Genomic DNA, 18461 nt, shown 5'->3' on the forward strand with positions numbered 1-18461 from the left:
CCCAGCTCTCTCCCTTATCTGCTCTGTGACCTTGGGCAAGTCACTGCTCTCTGCCTCAGTTACCTCCTCTGCAAAATGGGGATTAAGACTGTGAGCCCTTGTGTGGGATGGGGAACGTGTCCTATCCGATTATCTTGCAAGCGCTTAGTTCGGCACCTGGTACGTAGTAAGCACTTAACAAATACCATAAAAAAAAATTGCTTTTATGATTGTCCTCTCCAACTTGATAGTAATTAGACATTTTCTCCAGCTGTGAATATCATCATGTAAGATAGTTTGTTTTAGATGTATGACTTGGACAAAATATTTTTTGCCCAAAGCGTGTGTTTAAGATGGGGGGTGTCTTTATTCAGAAAATAATCGGTGATATTTATTGAGTGATTACATGTACAGAGCACTGTACAAAGCGTCTGCGGGAGTGTAGTCCGGCAGTTATGGGTCATCTAGAACCTTTTAAAAACTTGATCTTTCCTTCTGCTTGGTTTTAGAGTGCAGTCATGCCAGCTAAACTGCTGAGAGTCATGGCCAGATCTCCCTTCCCTTTATGCCGGTGCCGAAGCCTCCAAAAATGGCCTCATCCAATATTAAAACCACCAAAGGGAGCGGAAAAGACAACACGCAAAACTCTAACGCCAAATTGGAAGTTGGATTTGCCCATTCCAGAAGCAGCAACTGTTCGTTTGAAAATTTCAAGTGCCCAGGAAATGAACTGGAAAGTGTCAGTGTCTCCTCCGCTGAAGACCGCGCCCTGCCAAATCGAACAAGTTCATCCTTTGTCTGTGAAAACCTTTGGTTCTTCCAGGACTGGGACTCAAAGACAAACCCTTTTTTCTCCCCGATGGCCGTTGGAAGTGTCGGGTCGACATTATACGTCCGTACCGACTGGCAGATTGGTACCGACTCGAGAGGTTCAACAAACCAAAAGACCACTGAAAGCACCCAGGACCAAACAGCCATCCAGGACTAACCTGCCGCTTCTGTCCGTAACCGAGGTAAAATAGGGTACCGGTTCTGTGGTGTCTTTCAGATGTACACCTTCGTGAACAAAGTAGAAGAGACTGTTTTTTAAGTCAGATTTTGTGATGTCTCACAGTCAAAATCAGTTCTACTGGGAAAAAAAAATCAGCCTTGAATTTGGTTTTTAACCTTATTACCTGTAATCGAGGTAGTTATGTAAACCATGATTGATGGAAACCGTATCTCCATTTTAAGCTAAACTCTTAATGCAGTGTCCGCACGAAAGAGGAGTAGAAGTAATAGAATAATAAAATACAGCCAGTAAAATAGCTCTTTGTCCAAATCATGTCCACTGATCAAACTTAGTCCAGTGATGACACTGTGGAAAATGTATTTGTAATGGAACAGGTCACTCCTTCATTTCCTCGTGACCAGTTGGAGGAGGAGGAGGAGGAGGAGGAGGAGGAGGAGGATGCGTTTGTTGCTGCCATCATTTAAGACTGAGTCGATTTAGCGAGATTTTCCCCGGCTACTCAGCGATTTGGCTGAATGCCCCTGCCTGCCGCTAAAGAAACTAAGAAAAGAAATAAGAAAAGCCATAGAAAAGCAGTTATCGGGGTGGGGGGTGGGCGAGGGGGGCTTGCAATCCAACATTGCTAGAACTTGGTAGCAATTCATCCTTTCATCCACCTTTTTCCACTACATCCTTTCCTTCCTTATATTAGGTCTCTCCCTTTGTTTTGTCCTTTCTCCTTGTTCCTGTCCTCCCATTCTTGTCTTTCCTTTTCCCTCTCCCATGTCTTGTCCCTCCCTCAGTTTACCCTTCCTTTCTTCTTATCCCCACCTTCAGCGTCTCACCTCTCCATTTCTCTCCAGCGGACTGGTAACACCCCCAAATCGACACCTCTTCGTAGCCTACCAAGCTAGAGAAGGAGGCAGTGGCGCTTCCTACAGCCACTGTTTTTGATCCCAAGTAGCCAGGCAGTCATTTGCTTACAGGTACAGTGTGACCCGATTAGACCGTAAGCCCGTCAAAGGGCAGGGACCGTCTCTATCTGTTGCCGATTTGTACATTCCAAGCGCTTAGTACAGTGCTCTGCACATAGTAAGCGCTCAATAAATACCATTGAATGAATGAATGACCTAGTGGAAAGAATCCGGGCCCGGGAGACAGAGGATCTGGGTTCCGGTCCTGGCTCCATCACTTCTCTGCTGTGTGTCCTTGGGCAAGTCACTTAACTTCTCTGTGCCCCAGTCACCTCGTCTGTAAAATGGAGATTAAAGCTGTGAACCCCGTAGGGGACATGGACTGTGTCCATCCTGATTCGCTTTTCTCTGCCCCAGCGCTTAGTGTGGTGCCCGGCACATAGTAAGCGCTTAACAGATACTATTTAAAAAAATGCCGCTCTTCCAAGCTACCAAGGATGCTTCCAAGCTATCAAGGATGAAAAAGAGTGGTGGCGGGTGGGCAGCAAAAGCAAACCAGTATGATTTTGCTCCCACGCCCACCTCTGTCCCTTCTCTCTGCAGCTCTCAGCAGCTTCGGGAGATAGGCGTCCAAACCTTCCAACTGTGAACTTCCAAATATATGGCTACAGATCCGACTCCCATTCAGATGTTTGAACAGTGTCATTGCCCGACTGAATTCATGACAATCCCCAGATTATTAATTAAAAGGACAATCCTGTTTGTATTTATTCTGATGGGCGTCTGAAATTACTGAACCCATCCTTCCTGGCTCTGCCACTTGTCAGCTGTGTGACTTTGGGCAAGTCACTTCACTTCTCTGTGCCTCAGTTACCTCATCTGTAAATTGGGGATTAACTGTGAGCCTCACGTGGGACGGCCTGATGACCCTGTATCTACCCCAGCGCTTAGAACAGTGCTGTGCACATAGTAAGCGCTTAACAAATACCAACGTTATTATTCCCCAAATGCAGAGCACCGGCAGCGGTTTATTGATTTACAGTATGCGTCACCTTGAGAGCCGATACACGGTTCCTTCTCGTGACACGTAACACTCAGACCGTAGAGCCTACATGGGAACCTCGGGGGAACCGCTTCCTCGGGTTCATTCAATCGATCGTATCTATTGAGCGCTTCCTGTGCTAATCGCCTCTGGTTTCATCGCTCACCACTGACCACTTGGGCACATCCTCGCTTCTGTCAATCAATCGGTGGTATTTATTGACCGCTTACTGCGTGCAGAGCATCGTGCTAAGCGCTTGGAAGAGGAGAATATAACAGTTGGTAGACAGGTTCTCTGCCCACAAGGGATTTACAGTCTAGAGGGAGTTGTGTCTGGAACTTCCTGGCCCTTCACATCCAACAGACAACCACTCTCCCCATCTTCAAAGCCCTTCGGCAATCACAGCTCCTCCAAGACACCCTCCCCGATTAATCCCTCTCCTACCCATCCTCTATCCCCCGGCTGCCTCTTCTTGAGAAGCAGCGTGGCTCAGTGGAAAGAGCACGGGCTTTGGAGTCAGGGCTCATGAGTTCGAATCCCAGCTCTGCCACTTGTCGGCTGTGTGACCGTGGGCGAGTCACTTCACTTCTCGGTGCCTCAGTTCCCTCATCTGGAAAATGGGGATTAAGACTGGGAGCCCCACGTGGGACAACCTGATTCCCCTATGTCTACCCCAGCTCTTAGAACAGTGCTCGGCACATAGTAAGCGCTTAACAAATACCAACATTATTATTATTATTATAGCCTTCTCCCCATTCTCCTTTCCATCCTCAGCAGATTCCCAGGTAGCTCTGGAGAACCAGATGGGAGCCAGGTGGGTGGGTAGGCCCATTCGGTGGGGCCCCATTCATTCATTCAATAGTATTTATTGAGCGCTTAATAATAATGTTGGTATTTGTTAAGCGCTTACTATGTGCAGAGCACTGTTCTAAGCGCTGGGGTAGATACAGGGGAATCAGGTTGTCCCCCGTGAGGCTCACAGTTAATCCCCATTTTGCAGATGAGGGAACTGAGGCACAGAGAAGTGAAGTGACTTGCCCACAGTCACACAGCTGACTAGTGGCAGAGCCGGGAGTCGAACTCATGACCTCTGACTCCCAAGCCCGGGCTCTTGCCACTGAGCCACGCTGCTTCTCTAAGTGAAGTGATTTGCCCAAGGTCACACAGGAGATAGGCGGGAGAGGGGAGATTAGAACCCAGGCCCTCCGACTACCAAGCCCTTTTCACTAGGCCCTGCGGCTTCTCATTTAGTTGAGCTGTTTCCGGCACACTGTTCCGGGGTTTGCTGTGTAGAAACTAATTGGATTAGAAGGGGAGAAATAGATGACAATTAAGCACTTTGATACTCACCCCAGCCCCACGGCACTTAGGTAAATATCCTTGTAGTCTGCTATATCCCCTGCTTGTAATTCATTTAATGTCTGCCTCCTTAAACTGTCGACTGCTTCCTGTGGGCAGGCATCGCGTCTACCAACTCTGTTGTACTGTACATTACCAAACACAGCGCTCCGCACGCTGTAAGCACGGTATTTCAATAGATACCATTGATTTATTTAAATGCCTCAAATTCAGTTGTTTTAAATTCAGTTGTACGGTGCTCTGCACCCTGTAAGCATGGCATTTCAGTAAATACCACTGATGCATTTAAATGCCTAAAATTCAGTTGTCTTAAATTCATTTGTACAGTCCACTGCACGCTGTAGGCATGGTATTTCAATAAATACCATTGATTCATTTAAATGCCTAAAATTCAGTTGTTTTAAATTCAGTTGTACAGTGCTCTGCACCCTGTAAGCATGGGATTTCAACAGATACCAGTGATTCATTTAAATGCCTAAAATTCAGTTTTAAATTCAGTTGTACGGTGCTCTGCACCCTGTAAGCATGGTATTTCAATAAATACCATTGATTCATTTAAATGCCTAAAATTCAGTTGTCTTAAATTCATTTGTACAGTGCTCTGCACCCTGTAAGCATGGTATTTCAATAAATACCATTGATTCGTTTAAATGCCTAAAATTCAGTTGTCTTAAATGAATAATTGAAAGTAAATATGAGGTTCTTTTGTGAGTTGAAATGAAAACGTTGCTGAATTGCCCGGGATTTCCTCGTAACCATATGTTTTGCATAGTCATTATCAAGTTTTGATTTGGGACATTTCCATTGGATGAAAGACAGGAAAATCTTCAAACTACTAGATTTGGGGGGTTGGTTTTTTGTTCTTTTTAGAGACTCTGCTGCAGCTCGCTTGGTTTTGTGCCTTTTCCGTGGCTTACTGGCTCCACCTATTGTAGAAAGCAGAACCCAGACTACTTGATTTGTTTTGTTCGGTTTTGTTTTGCTGTCTGTCTCCCCCGTTTAGACTGTGAGCCCGTCATTGGGCAGGGATTATCTCTATCTGTTGCTCAATTGTACACTCCAGGCGCTTAGTACAGTGCTCTGCCCAGAGTAAGCGCTCAAATACGACCGATTGAATCTGTTAAAGAAATACATAGTGCCTTTGAAATGCCGGCAAGTAGATTTGCACCCTGTCTTGGATGTGTTCGACACATGAACTTTGGGACAAACTAGTAGTTAAGAATAGTCTTTCCAAAATGCATTTTCTGGCAACCACCTCAAGTCTTCTGTGTTGACGCGCCACATCCGTGAAAATGAGGGTGTTTTACCAGATTCCAGAAGCCTTTTGATAATCAATCAGTGGTATTTGTTGAGCGCTTACTATATGCAGGGCACTGTTCTAAGCACTTGGGAGAGCACAGTACAATAGAGTGCTTATAACAGTGCTTGGCACATAATAAGCGCTTAAATAACATAATTATTAATTAGTAGACACTTTCCCTGCCCATAACGAGCATATAGTCTAGAGGTAGGATAGTACCTCTTTTTCTTTTTTTTCAATCCTTTGTGAAGCAGTGTGGCTCAGTGGAAGAAGCCCGGGCTTGGGAGTCGGAGGTCATGGGTTCGAATTCCAGATCTGCCCCTTGTCAGCTGTGTGACTGTGGGCGAGTCTCTTCACTTCTCTGGGCCTCAGTTCCCTCATCTGGAAAATGGGGATTAACTGTGAACCTCACGTGGAACCACCTGATGACCCTGTATCTCCCCCAGCGCTTAGAACAGTGCTCTGCACATAGTAAGCGCTTAACAAATACCAACATTATTATTAGTAGTAGTAGTAGTAGCAGCAGTATAATATACGAGAATAAAGGTTCTCTTCAAAGTACATCTGGCTTCTAAATCCCCACATAAAATTTGGGAAATTTTGTAGGTGGGCTCAATCATTTGAACCTGCCTAGGAAGAGAGGGCTCAAAATACATAAGAATTAATAGAGTAAAATGAAAAGACGTGATCACGTGTTAATGATCGTAAGTACTATAAAAGTAAGTGTGGGAACCAAGAAAAATAGTAGTAAATGATACAATTAATTAAATGTGTGTCCCCAGCTTTATTCCTCCACTGCTCAGGTCTTTGATCAGATCTGGGGTCCTGGTTTCACTGTCTTGTCCGACATCTCTACCCACGTCGACCCCTCCTCCAGCCCTCTTCTCTCTCTTTTTTTAGAATATTATTGTTACTTTTCTCCTGAATCATTAAATTGCTCACCAGAGTAATCGGACGCCTAGAATTAATGCGTTTCTTTCGATTAACATTTCTGGCATACAAGAAGTAGAATTTTGAATTCGAGTAATTTTCAAGGGCATCACCACAGTCTCGCGGATAGAGAAGTGCAAATAATACAGGCAAGGAATGCATCGTGCAGTTTTGATCCTAAACATAGCGGGAAAGTGTTAGAGCGCAAGGTCACTTAGCCAGACAGCCTCCCTTCGGGGTCATTTGGAATAGTTTGAGAGAGGACTGGCTTCTTGACCAATACGGGGAGGAAAGCTACAGACAAGCACGCATGTGTGCGTTCTTTCTCATTTATTTAGTGCTTACTATGTGCTGAGCACTGAACTAAACACTTGGGAAAGTACAATTTAACACAATGAGCTTACAGTCTCCTCCTACTCTGTTGCTCTCCCTATTTGTAATTTGCTTTTAATGTCTGTGTCCCTTACTATTTTGTAGGCTCCTTGAGGGTAGAGATCATGCCCGCCAGCTTTATTATATCATATGTCATACTTTATTATATAGGGAAGCAACATGGTCTAGTGGAAAGAGCACGGATCTGGGAGTCAGAGGTCGTGGGTTCGAATCCTGGCTTTGCCACATGTCTGCTGTGTGACCTTGGACAAGTCACTGAACTTCTCCGTGCCTCAGTTACCTCATCTGTGAAATGGGGATTAAGACTATGAGCCTCATGTGATTAGACTGTAAGCCCATCAAACGGCAGGGACTGTCTCTATCTGTTGCCGACTTGTTCATCCCAAGCGCTTAGTACAGTGCTCTGCACATAGTAAGCGCTCAATAAATACTATTGAATGAATGACTGACACGGACTACCTGTATCTGATTACCTTGTATCTACCCCGGTGCTTACAACAGTGCTTGGCACACAGAAAGCACTTAACAAATACCCCAGTTTTTAGTATTATTATCTGTTATTATTATTATCTGTTGCCGATTTGTACATTCCAAGTGCTTAGTACAGTGCTCTGCACATAGTAAGCGCTCAACAAATACTATTGAATAAATAAATACTATTGAATATTACACTCTCCCAGGCACTTAGTAAGGAGTAATTGCTTAATAAATTCCTCTGATGGACTGGAGCTCTGCCCTCTTGAAACCAAGCAGAGTGGGCAGGGAATGTGTCTGACATTTGTTGTTGGTTGTATTGTACTCTCCCAGGCACGTAGTACAGTGCTCTGCAGACAGTAAACGCTCAATAAATACACTTGATGAATTCAGGTGCTCAGTTGAAACTAGATAGTGGCTGTGCTGCTGCCGCCTCCTGTCCCCGAGACTCAGTATGGTGTTGCTCTCTCCCTAGGCTATAAAGGAAACGAGAGGGGGGTAACTTAGATTACTTCAGACTAAACCCGGTTTCCCAGCCTTTTCCAAGCTCACACCTGGCCTAGCTACAGGGCTTGTTGTCCTGATCCTCAGCTCAACCCTAGTGGTCTTAATTCAGTGGCTCTGAACATTTCCATGCCCATCCTGTCGTGGCTCAGTGGAAAGAGCCAGGGCTTCGGAGTCAGAGGTCATGAGTTCGACTACCGGCTCTGCCACTTGTCAGCTGTGTGACTGTGGGCGAGTCACTTCAATCCTCTGTGCCTCAGTTACCTCATCTGTAAAATGGGGATTAACTGTGAGCCTCACGTGGGACAACCCGATTCCCCTGTATCTCCCCCAGCGCTTAGAACAGTGCTCTGCACATAGTAAGCGCTTAACAAATTCCAACATTGTTGTTATTATTTGTAACCCATCTGTGTTACTAAATGGGTGCTCAGTATTCTCTACTACTATTACCAGATGCTGGTTTAAGGCAGTAGTCTTTAAGAACGTGACTGTCAAGGGCAAATCCATGTTAGTGGAGTTTTAAACATAGGCTATTGTGCTTTTTAGTTGTAAAGTAAAAATGAATGAAAGATGTAGTTAGCAGCAAGAACCTAAAGTGCCGCTGTATCTCTTATAACACATATTTTGTTTCTTCGATTGTTACAGGACACGATGCAGTGTACTGCCTTTGCAACGGCCGACGAATATCACCTTGGTAATCTGTGTCATGAGCTGGCATCCCACGGCTATGTTGAAGTAACAACTTTGCCTAGAGGTACATCTTCCTGAACTTGGAAGTCAAAGAAGTTGATTTGCATTGGAAAATCATCTTTCATAGAACTTCTATAAATCTGCATGCCTGAACATGCTAATATTCATTTCAAAATATGCCGTTTTAAAATGCACTAACATTCCACATTACGTTACTCAAGATTAAATAAAAGGAGTTATACTCAAATCAGTCGTATTTATTGAGTGCTTACTATGTGCAGAGCACTGTACTAAGCTCCTGGGAGAGTACAGTACAACAGAAGCAGCAGAAACGTTCCCTGCCCAAAACAAGTTTACAGTCTAGAGGGGGAGACGGACATTAATATGAATAAAGAAGTAATTTATAATACATAATTTAAAGATAGGTACATAAGTGCTGTGGGGTTGGGATGGGGAGAATATGTCCAAAGGTCACAGATCGAGGTGTACAGACAACGCAGAAGGGAGAGCGAGAAGGGGACGAGGGCTTAGTTGGAGAAGATGTGACTTCAGCAATGCTTTGAAGGTGGAGGGAGTGGTGGTCTGGCATACATGGAGGGTAGGGGGGAGGACTTGGGAAAAGGGTCGGTGGCAAGATAGATGAGATTAGGGCACGGTGAGTAAGCTGGCGCTAGAGGAGCGGATTGTACGGCCTGAGCTGGAGGAGGAGATTAATGAGAAGAGGTAGCGTGGGGTGACCTGATTGAGTTCTTTAAAGCCGATGATAAGTAGTTTCTGTTTGGTACGGAGGTGGATGGGCGGCCACTGGAGATTCCTGAGGCATGGTGGGACGTGAACTGAATGATTTGTGCAGAAGAGTGAAGTAGAGTAGGAAGAGGCAGGAGGCGGGGAGGTCAGCGAGGAGGCAGATGCAATATTCAAGGCGGGATAGGATAAGGGCTTGGATCAGCCTGGTAACGGTTCGGATGCAGAGGAAAGGGCGGCTTTTAGCAGTGTCGTGAAGATGGAATCGACAGGATTTGGTGACACTGAATAAGTGGGTGGGATGAGAGAGATGGGTCTTGGACAACGTCAAGGTTATGGGCTTGAAGGTAGGGAGGGTAGTGGTGTTGTCTACAGTGATGGGAAAGACGGGGAGGACGTTTAATTTGAGGTAGGACACCAAGTAGTTGTATGTCTTGAAGGCAGGAGGAAATGCAAGATTGCAGGGAAGGAGAGAGATCTGGGCTGGAGATGTAAATTTGGGAATCATCTGCACAGACATGGCAAGTGAATGAGTTCTCCAAGGGAGTGAGTGTAGAGGGAGAATAGAAGAGGACCGAAACCTGAGCCTTGACGGATCCCTACTGTTAGAGGGTGGGAGGCAAAGGAGAAGCCAGCGAAAGAGACCCAAGAAGGAGAAGTCACAGAGGTAGGAGGAGAACCAAGAGAAGACAGCACCAGTGAATCCAAAGTTGGATAATGTTTCAAGGAGAAGGGGGTGCGGAGTGTGCGGCCTTAGTGTCAAAGGCCACTAAGGGGTCTGGGAGGATTAGGATGGAGTAGAGGTCATCAGATTTGGAGACAAGAAGGACATCGGTTACCTTAGAGAAGGCTGGTTCTGTGGAGCGAAGGGCGGACGGAAGCCAGACTGGAGGGGATCTAGGAGAGAATTGAAGATTAGGAAGTGGAGACAGAGGACGTAAACAACTCTCTAAAGAAGTCTGGAGAGAAATGGCAAGAGGGAGATGGGGCGATAACTGGAGGGAGCCAGGGGGTCATGGGAGGGATTTTTTTAGGATAAGGGATACATAGGCATGTTTGAAAGCAGTGGGGAAGAAGCCTTTAAAAAGCTAATAGCTGAAGATGGCAGTCAAGAAGAGAGGAAGGGAGGGAATGCGTTTTTTTAAAAAGGTATGAAGGGATGGGGTCAGAAGCACAGGTGGACGGGGTAGATTTAGAGAGGAGGTGAGAGATTTCATCCCGAGTTACTGCAGGGAACGTAGAGTCGAAGAGGGAGGAGGAGATGAGGGGATTGGAGAGGAACAGGGGAGATTTTAGGGAAATCACCCCTGATCGTTTCACTTTTGTCGATGAAATAGGTAGCCTAGAGATATGCAAAGGGATATGCAGAGCACTTTACACTTACATGGAAATGAAGAGTAGAATGTGTTTGGAAATAACCTGGTTGTCGTAAATCAATAAGTTATATGTTAATCACTAAATCAGTGAGTAGTATTTATTGAATGCTTACTGTGTACAGAGCACTGTACTAAGCGCTTCAATGTACAGTACAACAGAATTGGTAGACACATTCCTTGTCCACAAGGAGTTTACCATCTGGGGGATAAATACTGTATGTCAGAGATTAGTGATGCTACACTATCCAGTTTGTTATCCTGCTCTATTAAAAAAAAAGGAATTGTTTAGACTAACTGGACAACCCAGGTAAATTAAAGATAGGCTATCTTGCCAGTGGAGATCATTTAAAGATCGAGAGAAACCTCTTAAAATGGGTTGCCAATTATTTTTATACAAATAAAACTAGGGATTCATGTCAAATAACCTAATAGCTTTTTAATATAATGAACTTTATGCGCAAAAGGAAAATCAGAAAGTGCCTGAGGTGCAGTGTAGCTTGACTCCGTTGAGGATTTTGCAGTGGTGCCAAGGACGCTCTTTCGGAGAATCTGAAGCAGTGTTCTTTGGCTACGAACACTGTGAAATGGCTACCTTCTGGCAGTAAAACTATGATGAGACACAGTGGAAATTTGGGCAAAAAGGGAATATATCAGTCAGGGCTTCTAGACAGTCAGCACTGGATTCAATATAATATAAACAGATACCCAAAATGAAAGGAACGGGATGTATAGTGATCAAATTCATTTAGATGAGTGCTTTTCAACTTTTTACGTAAGGGGTATCCCTTTCAGAAAAGGGATATTTTTTATTGTGTTACCACTTGGGCAGGGATAATCATGAAGTACCATAATCATGAAGTACCACAGTGGCATTAATGCTTCTGCTGACTGAAAAACAATCATTTCATAAGACATGCTTGTCATCAGTAGTAAACTTTGACCTCTTTGCTTCTGGGGCAATTGCTTTTCAAAATGATGAGCCCAGGGAGCATATTCATCTGAACAACCGTGATTGTAATGTTATGTATCCTCACTAAAGGAAGCAGCGTGGCCTAGTGGAAAGAGCCTGGGCTTGGGAGTCAGAAGACCTGGGTTCTAATGCCGGCACTCCAATTGTTTGCTGTGTGACCTTGGGCAAGACACTTAAATTCTCGGTGACTCAGTTGCCTACACTGTAAAATGGGGATTCGGTACCAGCTCTCCCTCCTACTTAGACTGTGTGAACCCCAAGAGGGACAGGAACTGTGTCTGACCTAATTAACTTTTACGTACCCCAGTGTTCAGAACGGTGTTTGACACTTAGTAAGCCCTGAAATTCCATAGATATATACATATGAAGAGCAGGTGATGGGAACCAAGAGAGAAAAGTACAATGTGGTACGTTAATTAAGGTTGTTTGAGGAAGAGAACTGATATTTGTCGATCAGTAGTATTGATTGAGCACTTACTGTATGAAGAGCACTGTATTAAGCGCTTAGGAGCGTACAGTATAACAGAGTCCACAGACACTTTCCCTGCCCACAACGAGTTTAAAGTCTAATTAGGTCTGAGTTTTTTTGGATGCTGATTTGAATACCCCACCACAGGAAAAAAAAAAGTTTCAGAAGAATGAATACAGTGCCCTCTCTAGTCAGTCAGTCAGTCAGTTACATTTATTGAGCGCTTACTGTATGCAGAGCACAGTAACTAAGCTCCTGGGAGAGACAGATTCCCTGCTTACAGTCTAGAGGGGGAGACAGACATTAATATAAATAAATTACAGGTTTGTAGCACTCCTCCATTCCTCAGGTCTTTGACCAGAGTCTTTGGGACTTGATTCCACTGGCCTGTCAAACATTTATAATAATAATAATAATCATGGTATCTTCCCATTTGACCGCAAAGTCCTCTTGCCTCTCTTTTCTGAGAGTATTATATGTCCTTTATTTTTTGTCTCCTGAATCATTCATCTTGACCTTAAAATTAATTTGGCTCTTTTGTTTACTTTTTGGGTTGGGTCACCAGAACACATCACTATCAATTCCAGAAATTTTCCCAATAAACACCGTTCGAGGCGGAAAAGGAAGCACATACGTGAAGCTGTGAGTTACCCCAGGTTCTTCCAAACAAGCAGCGATCATTAATCGTGGTAATAGCTGTAATTTATGGAACTTTACAAAGCAATGACATTTCCAGCCCAAACGATAAGCGTAATCGCGGCCAAATCTTGCAACTAAGAGCCAGAGCCCTTTAAATATATGAAAGCTTATGAGAATGCCCCTTGCCTCCCCTCCTCCTCTTCCATAACTGGGGGTAATTGGCAGGAACGGGAGCCTCTTGGAAGGTTTCAACCTTGTGCTTGCTACTTCTAGCTAGACCAAGGCCCCGGCAGTGGCTGGCCTCACGCGGGAGGTCTTAAATTGATGTGCAGATCTGGTCCCACACACTACCCAGAACCCAGCCTGGCTTGGCTGCACAGTCTGCTGTCCTTGGGTCTGTCCACAGCCCCTTTTCTCTGACTCAGCTCCCTCCCACCTCAAGCAAATTTTCCTTCAGCTTCTACTCTCTCCACCTCCTTTTCACTGCGACCACTCCCTCCGGCAGAGTTTAGTTGAGCTGCCAAGCCAAGAGAAACTTGTTTTTAGCAGCCCCACGAGGCAAATGGTTGCAGTTTGCAAATAGGTAAAGAAAAGCATCTGTATAATAGGAATATTTTGTAAAGTAGAATTAATCGGACCATAAGGTTCCGAGGCAAAGGAAGTTTATGAAAAGCTACAGGAGGGAAGTTGTCACGGTGATAGTAAGCGAATAAGCTACGAATCTCAGCGGATGCAAAAAGTATCGTTTGAACCTCTCCAAGTTCTTTCTTTAATAACTTCAAAATTAATCCTGTTTACCCTGATTTTTTTTAACATTGCTTTGAAGTTTCTTACCCTTTTCCTTTAAAGACCGGTCCCATTCTGTTTATAAACAGAACAAAAAGCAGCTTCCCAAAAGAGGCCTTACGTTCGTTCAGCTTTTTAGTTCAGCCCAAGATAGAAAATGACAAATGATCTGAGCGCAGAAAATTAAAACTGTACTGATAAGGTGGGTATACAATGTAAGAGATGTTCAAATGAATTTAAAGTAATTCCTGTATACTGGAAATGCAGTAATAAGCACCATTTTTGACTTTTTAAGCGGTTCGAGCTACCATCTGTACAGCCTTTAAACAACTAGTTCGGGCATGTTTTTCAAATTTCAGGCAAATAGACTTCTAGATGAAGCAGTTAGTATGCTATTATGACCACGCTAAGAGACTTATCTAATAACCAAACATCTTGTGCGGAGAGAATGAAATGTTTACCAGTCCATTCCAATTTAGAACGACAAATGGTTATATTATCTGTGAATCGAATAAATCCGTATTTATTTGCATGAGTCACACCAGCACCAGAAAGGCATCTCTCAGCGTCTCTGCCTCTGTTTTCACAGCTGTAGAATGTGGAAAGTTATTAGTTGTTGTGCATGGTGTCCCCGGATCCCCCGATGGAAAGTCCTGGGTTGCCGAGTGTGGACAATCCAAGTATTTTGTTTGAGGATATTTTCACAATGGATGGTGCTGGATGACGCCGTGCCACTGCCCTGCTCCCAAGCCCATCCTGGAAACCATGACGTCAACACACACAGTTCATGGGAGGATAGGGATTAGGACTTTCCTACCCTCAAGATAGTTCCCTCCACAGGCAGATTTTACCAGAGAGAAGCCCAGGTGGCTTTTAGCTTAGAACTAGCAAGAAGCAGCGGGGCCTAGTGGATAGAGCACGGCCCTGGGAGTCAGGGGACCGAGGTCCTCGTCTGCTGTGTGACCTCGGGCAAGTCACTGAACTTCTCTGTGCCTCAGTTACCTCATCTGTGAATTGGGGATTAAGGCGGTGAGCCCCACGTGGGATACGGACTGTGTCTGACCTGACTGGCTTGTATCTGCCCCAGCGCTTAGTAACTGCCACATATGTAGTAAGCACTTAACAATTGCCTATTAAAAAAAAAAAGTACAAAATTCAGGTAACCGTGCAAGCCTTGTTCGGCTTTGGTTGTACACATCTGGCCTCACCATCTGCTCCGTTCATTCATTCAATATATTTATTGAGCGCTTACTATGTGCAGAGCACTGTTCTAAGCGCTTGGGATGAACAAATCGGCAACAGCTGGGATTATCCTTCTGGATGCTCACAAGCCCTCCTTGTCGGCTGCTGAGGGATAAGCTAAGTAACACGGTTAGCTCTGGCCTGCCTGCTCTCTTTTCAGATGAAGTTCAGCTAGGGAGAACAGACATGGAGACTAGGAATGAAGAGTTTAAGAATGAAAAAAACTTCAGAAAAGGCAGGAAATGGAAAGAGAGAGATGGCTAGTTAATTATGAAAATTTTACATTAGTATTTTGAAAATACATTGAAACTAAATGATTGAAGTCCAAAATGAAAACCGTGACCCTCTCCTCAAAGTTTACTTGAGTCCTTCATTCTTTTATTACGCTATTTTCTTGCCAAAAAGTTAACTGCAGGGTAAATGGGATTTTGGGCAGATTTCAGTTCATTTCGGTTCAGAGACGTTACTAAGAAGGGTAGAATATTCACCTCATAAGCCGAGATGAATTTTTTCAGAGCTCCAATACTTTGGGGAACTAACTATACCAAATATAAAATAAGGTTTCCAAAAAATAAAATTCAGGTATATCTTTTGAGGATGACAAAATTTTAAGATGTTAGTGGCTTGGACCCAATGCTCATTCATTTATTTCTCCCCAAGGCACATAGTGTAATTAAGCTTTGGCAAAATGAGTAGAATGAAAAGACTATCTGAACTATCCTATGAGTAATTTGGTATTAAAGAGAATGATAAAGGGTCCCCAAGTGGCATTTTCTATTGCAGATTCCTAAATACCAATTGTATGAAAAGGCAGAGTCGGGACTCTGGCTGTGTTCCTGACTTCTCTGGGTGTTTTTGGCTGAGTCTTTCCTAATTTTTTCTTTCCGACCCTTTCTCCAGTAGCCCTTCGGGTTTCCCTTCCTTCCTTCTGCCTCCCTCGTGAGAACTTCTGTAGTGGGCACCATTTATACATTAAAAATGGCCTTTGGAATGCATGTTCCTCCTCCATGTCCCCCTCTCCACCGGGTCCCAATGCCGCTCTATAGTGGAAAGGGGCTGAAAAGCCCGAGACACCTTAGCAAATCACAACTTTCGCAATTCTTAACTGTTCTGGTATATTTGCTTTGATTAGCAGTCAGGTGGCCAGTGGTATTTATTAACCCCTGCTTTCTGACCACTGAAATAGGTGCTACCGAGTGTTACAAAGGGAAGCACAAGGGAATCAGGACACCTGGGTTCTAGCTTGGCTGTGCAGGGAGGGGAGTGCCCAACTGTCCGCTGGTGAGCCATTTGAGGTGAAGATTTCTGATTTAAAAACCACCAGCGTGTTTCATGAGGTGGACAGGCCCATCAGCGAAACCTAAAAAATAGCTGGTTAACATGGGCGGCAAAGACCATAACTACTTTCAAGGGAATCTTCTGCTCAGTTACGGTGCTATGGTTCAACATCGTCACGAAGGCTTTTTTTGTTTTGTTTTGCTAAATGGAATTTGTTAAGTGCTTACTTTGGGCCAGAACTGAGCTAATTGCTGGGGTAGATACAAGTTTGGACACAGTCTAGTCTTAGTTTATTATTTTGGTGTGTGCTAAGCACTTACTCGTTGCCAGGCACTATACTAAGCACTGGAGTAGATACAAGCTAATTGGGTTGGACACAGTCTGTATCCCATATAGGGCTCACAGTTTTAATTCCCATTTTACAGGTGAGGTAAATGGAGGCACAGAGAAGTTTAAATAATAATTAGCAATAATAATTATGTTCCCTGTTACGTGCTTACTATGTGCCAAGCTCTATTCTAAGCACTGGGATAGATACAAGTTAATCAGGTTGGTCACAGTCCCTGTCCCACATGGGGCTCACAGTCCTAATCCCCATTTTACAGATGAGAGAACTGAGGCCCAGAGAAGTTAGTGACTAGTCCAAGGGTCACACAGCAGACAAGTGGTGGAACCAGGTTAGAACCCAAGTCAAATTGTACATTCCAAGCGCTTAGTACAGTGTTCTGCACATAGTAAGCATTCAATAATTGAATTATTGAACTACTGAATGAATAAATGAAGTCCTCTGACTCCCAGGCCGGTGCTCCTTCCACTGGACCACACTGCTTCCCGTAAAACAGGATGGAAACATGTTGTGGTTACTTTGGCCAAAAATGGGTCCTGCATGTTAAAAACCTTGGTGTGCACTTCACAGTGAGCTACGTTCTTCCCATCAACGCCCCCCCGTCACACTCCCGTGCTCCAGTAGGAACGTGACAGTGCAAGTGATGCTGAGCAAACCACTAAGGCCCTAAGCCATTCCTTTGTGCGGGTTCTCTGTCCAGGAATCTTAGGACCGAGGATTGTCGGTCAGCCTCGATAAGAGAGTGCGTCGGTCCATCTACCTCAAGGAGCTTCCAGTCTAAAGAGGCAGACGGTCTAAAGCACCCAAATTATACACTGCTTAGACATAAATGTACAAATAAATAGAGATCAGTTGCCATCAGCACTAGCCCAGATCACTTGACTAATACTGATTGCTTTATATGTGGTCTCTTCAATGTTTTTTTCAAATCTGAAAAAGTTGGTGTGACTTCAGAAATAAGATTTGGCAGATAAGCATTTTAGCAGATACTTCTTCACTACTTCAGTACCTCCCTCTAGACTGTCAACTCGTCACGGACAAGGAACGTGTCTATCAACTCGTCATACTGTACTGCTTTCCCAAGCACTTAGTACAGTGTTCTGCACATGGTAAGCAATCAGTAAATACCACTGATTGATTCATTCAGTTTTGAAGCGTACTTATTTTAGATTGTGAGCCCCCAGAGAGACCGGGACCATGTCTAATTCCCATCTGTGTATCCTTCCCCAGGGCTTAGTACAGTGCTCTGCACATACTAGGTGCTCAATAAATACTATTACTACAAATAATAATGTTGCTTTTGAGAAATGGTTTTAAATGCTAAGTTAAAATAATGTTTCGAACCATCCCTTAGACTGTAAACCCCATGTGGGACGGAGACTGTGTCCAACCTGATTAACTTGTATCTGCCCCAGCGCTTAGTACAGTGCTTGGCATGTAGTATGCGCTAACGGGCACCACGATGATTATGGTAAAAAGGACACTGGCTGTATTAAATGATATTTCTTCTATTTTAAATCCTAGATGCAGCAAACATTCTGGTATTTGGTGTAGAAAATATGGCAAAAGAGCATGATCTGGGAACCATCTTCTTCTTTAGGTAAAGGGGGAAAACAAGGCCTTCATATGTAATCTGTGTTTCGTCTCTGAATGTCATGCTAAAAACATGCAGTGTAATCCCATAGTTACAACGTATCTTCACCTATCACCACATTCCTTGGAAATCATGTAGTGCTTCCTCCCTGTAGTACTCCCCCCTAACACCTAGGCCTCTGTCCAGTCCCTTCCACAGGACCTGTCACCTCTTCTAGAGAAGCAGCGTGGCTCAGTGGAAAGAGCCCGGGCTTGGGAGTCAGAGGTCATGGGTTCGAATCCCGGCTCTGCCATTCGTCAGCTGCGTGACTGTGGGCAAGTCACTTCACTTCTCGGTGCCTCAGTTACCTCATCTGAGGTGCCTCATCTGTAAAATGGGGATTAACTGTGAGCCTCACGTGGGACAACCTGATTACCCTGTATCCACCCCAGCGCATAGAAC

General features: G+C 44.4%; 1 protein-coding gene across 2 annotated transcripts in view; it reads left to right on the forward strand.

The window, feature by feature from the left end:
• Positions 1 to 18461, forward strand: part of RMND1 (required for meiotic nuclear division 1 homolog) — a 46075-nt gene that overhangs the window by 6170 nt on the left and 21444 nt on the right. For both annotated transcript variants that reach the window (XM_007660200.3, XM_007660205.3), the window contains exons 3-5: positions 489 to 992; positions 8532 to 8640; positions 17951 to 18026. In XM_007660200.3, coding sequence (XP_007658390.2) covers positions 489 to 992; positions 8532 to 8640; positions 17951 to 18026 — 689 coding nt within the window. The remainder of the gene's footprint in view (positions 1 to 488; positions 993 to 8531; positions 8641 to 17950; positions 18027 to 18461) is intronic.

Source organism: Ornithorhynchus anatinus, chromosome 2 (genome assembly GCF_004115215.2).
Source record: "Ornithorhynchus anatinus isolate Pmale09 chromosome 2, mOrnAna1.pri.v4, whole genome shotgun sequence".
Taxonomy (NCBI): domain Eukaryota; kingdom Metazoa; phylum Chordata; class Mammalia; order Monotremata; family Ornithorhynchidae; genus Ornithorhynchus; species Ornithorhynchus anatinus.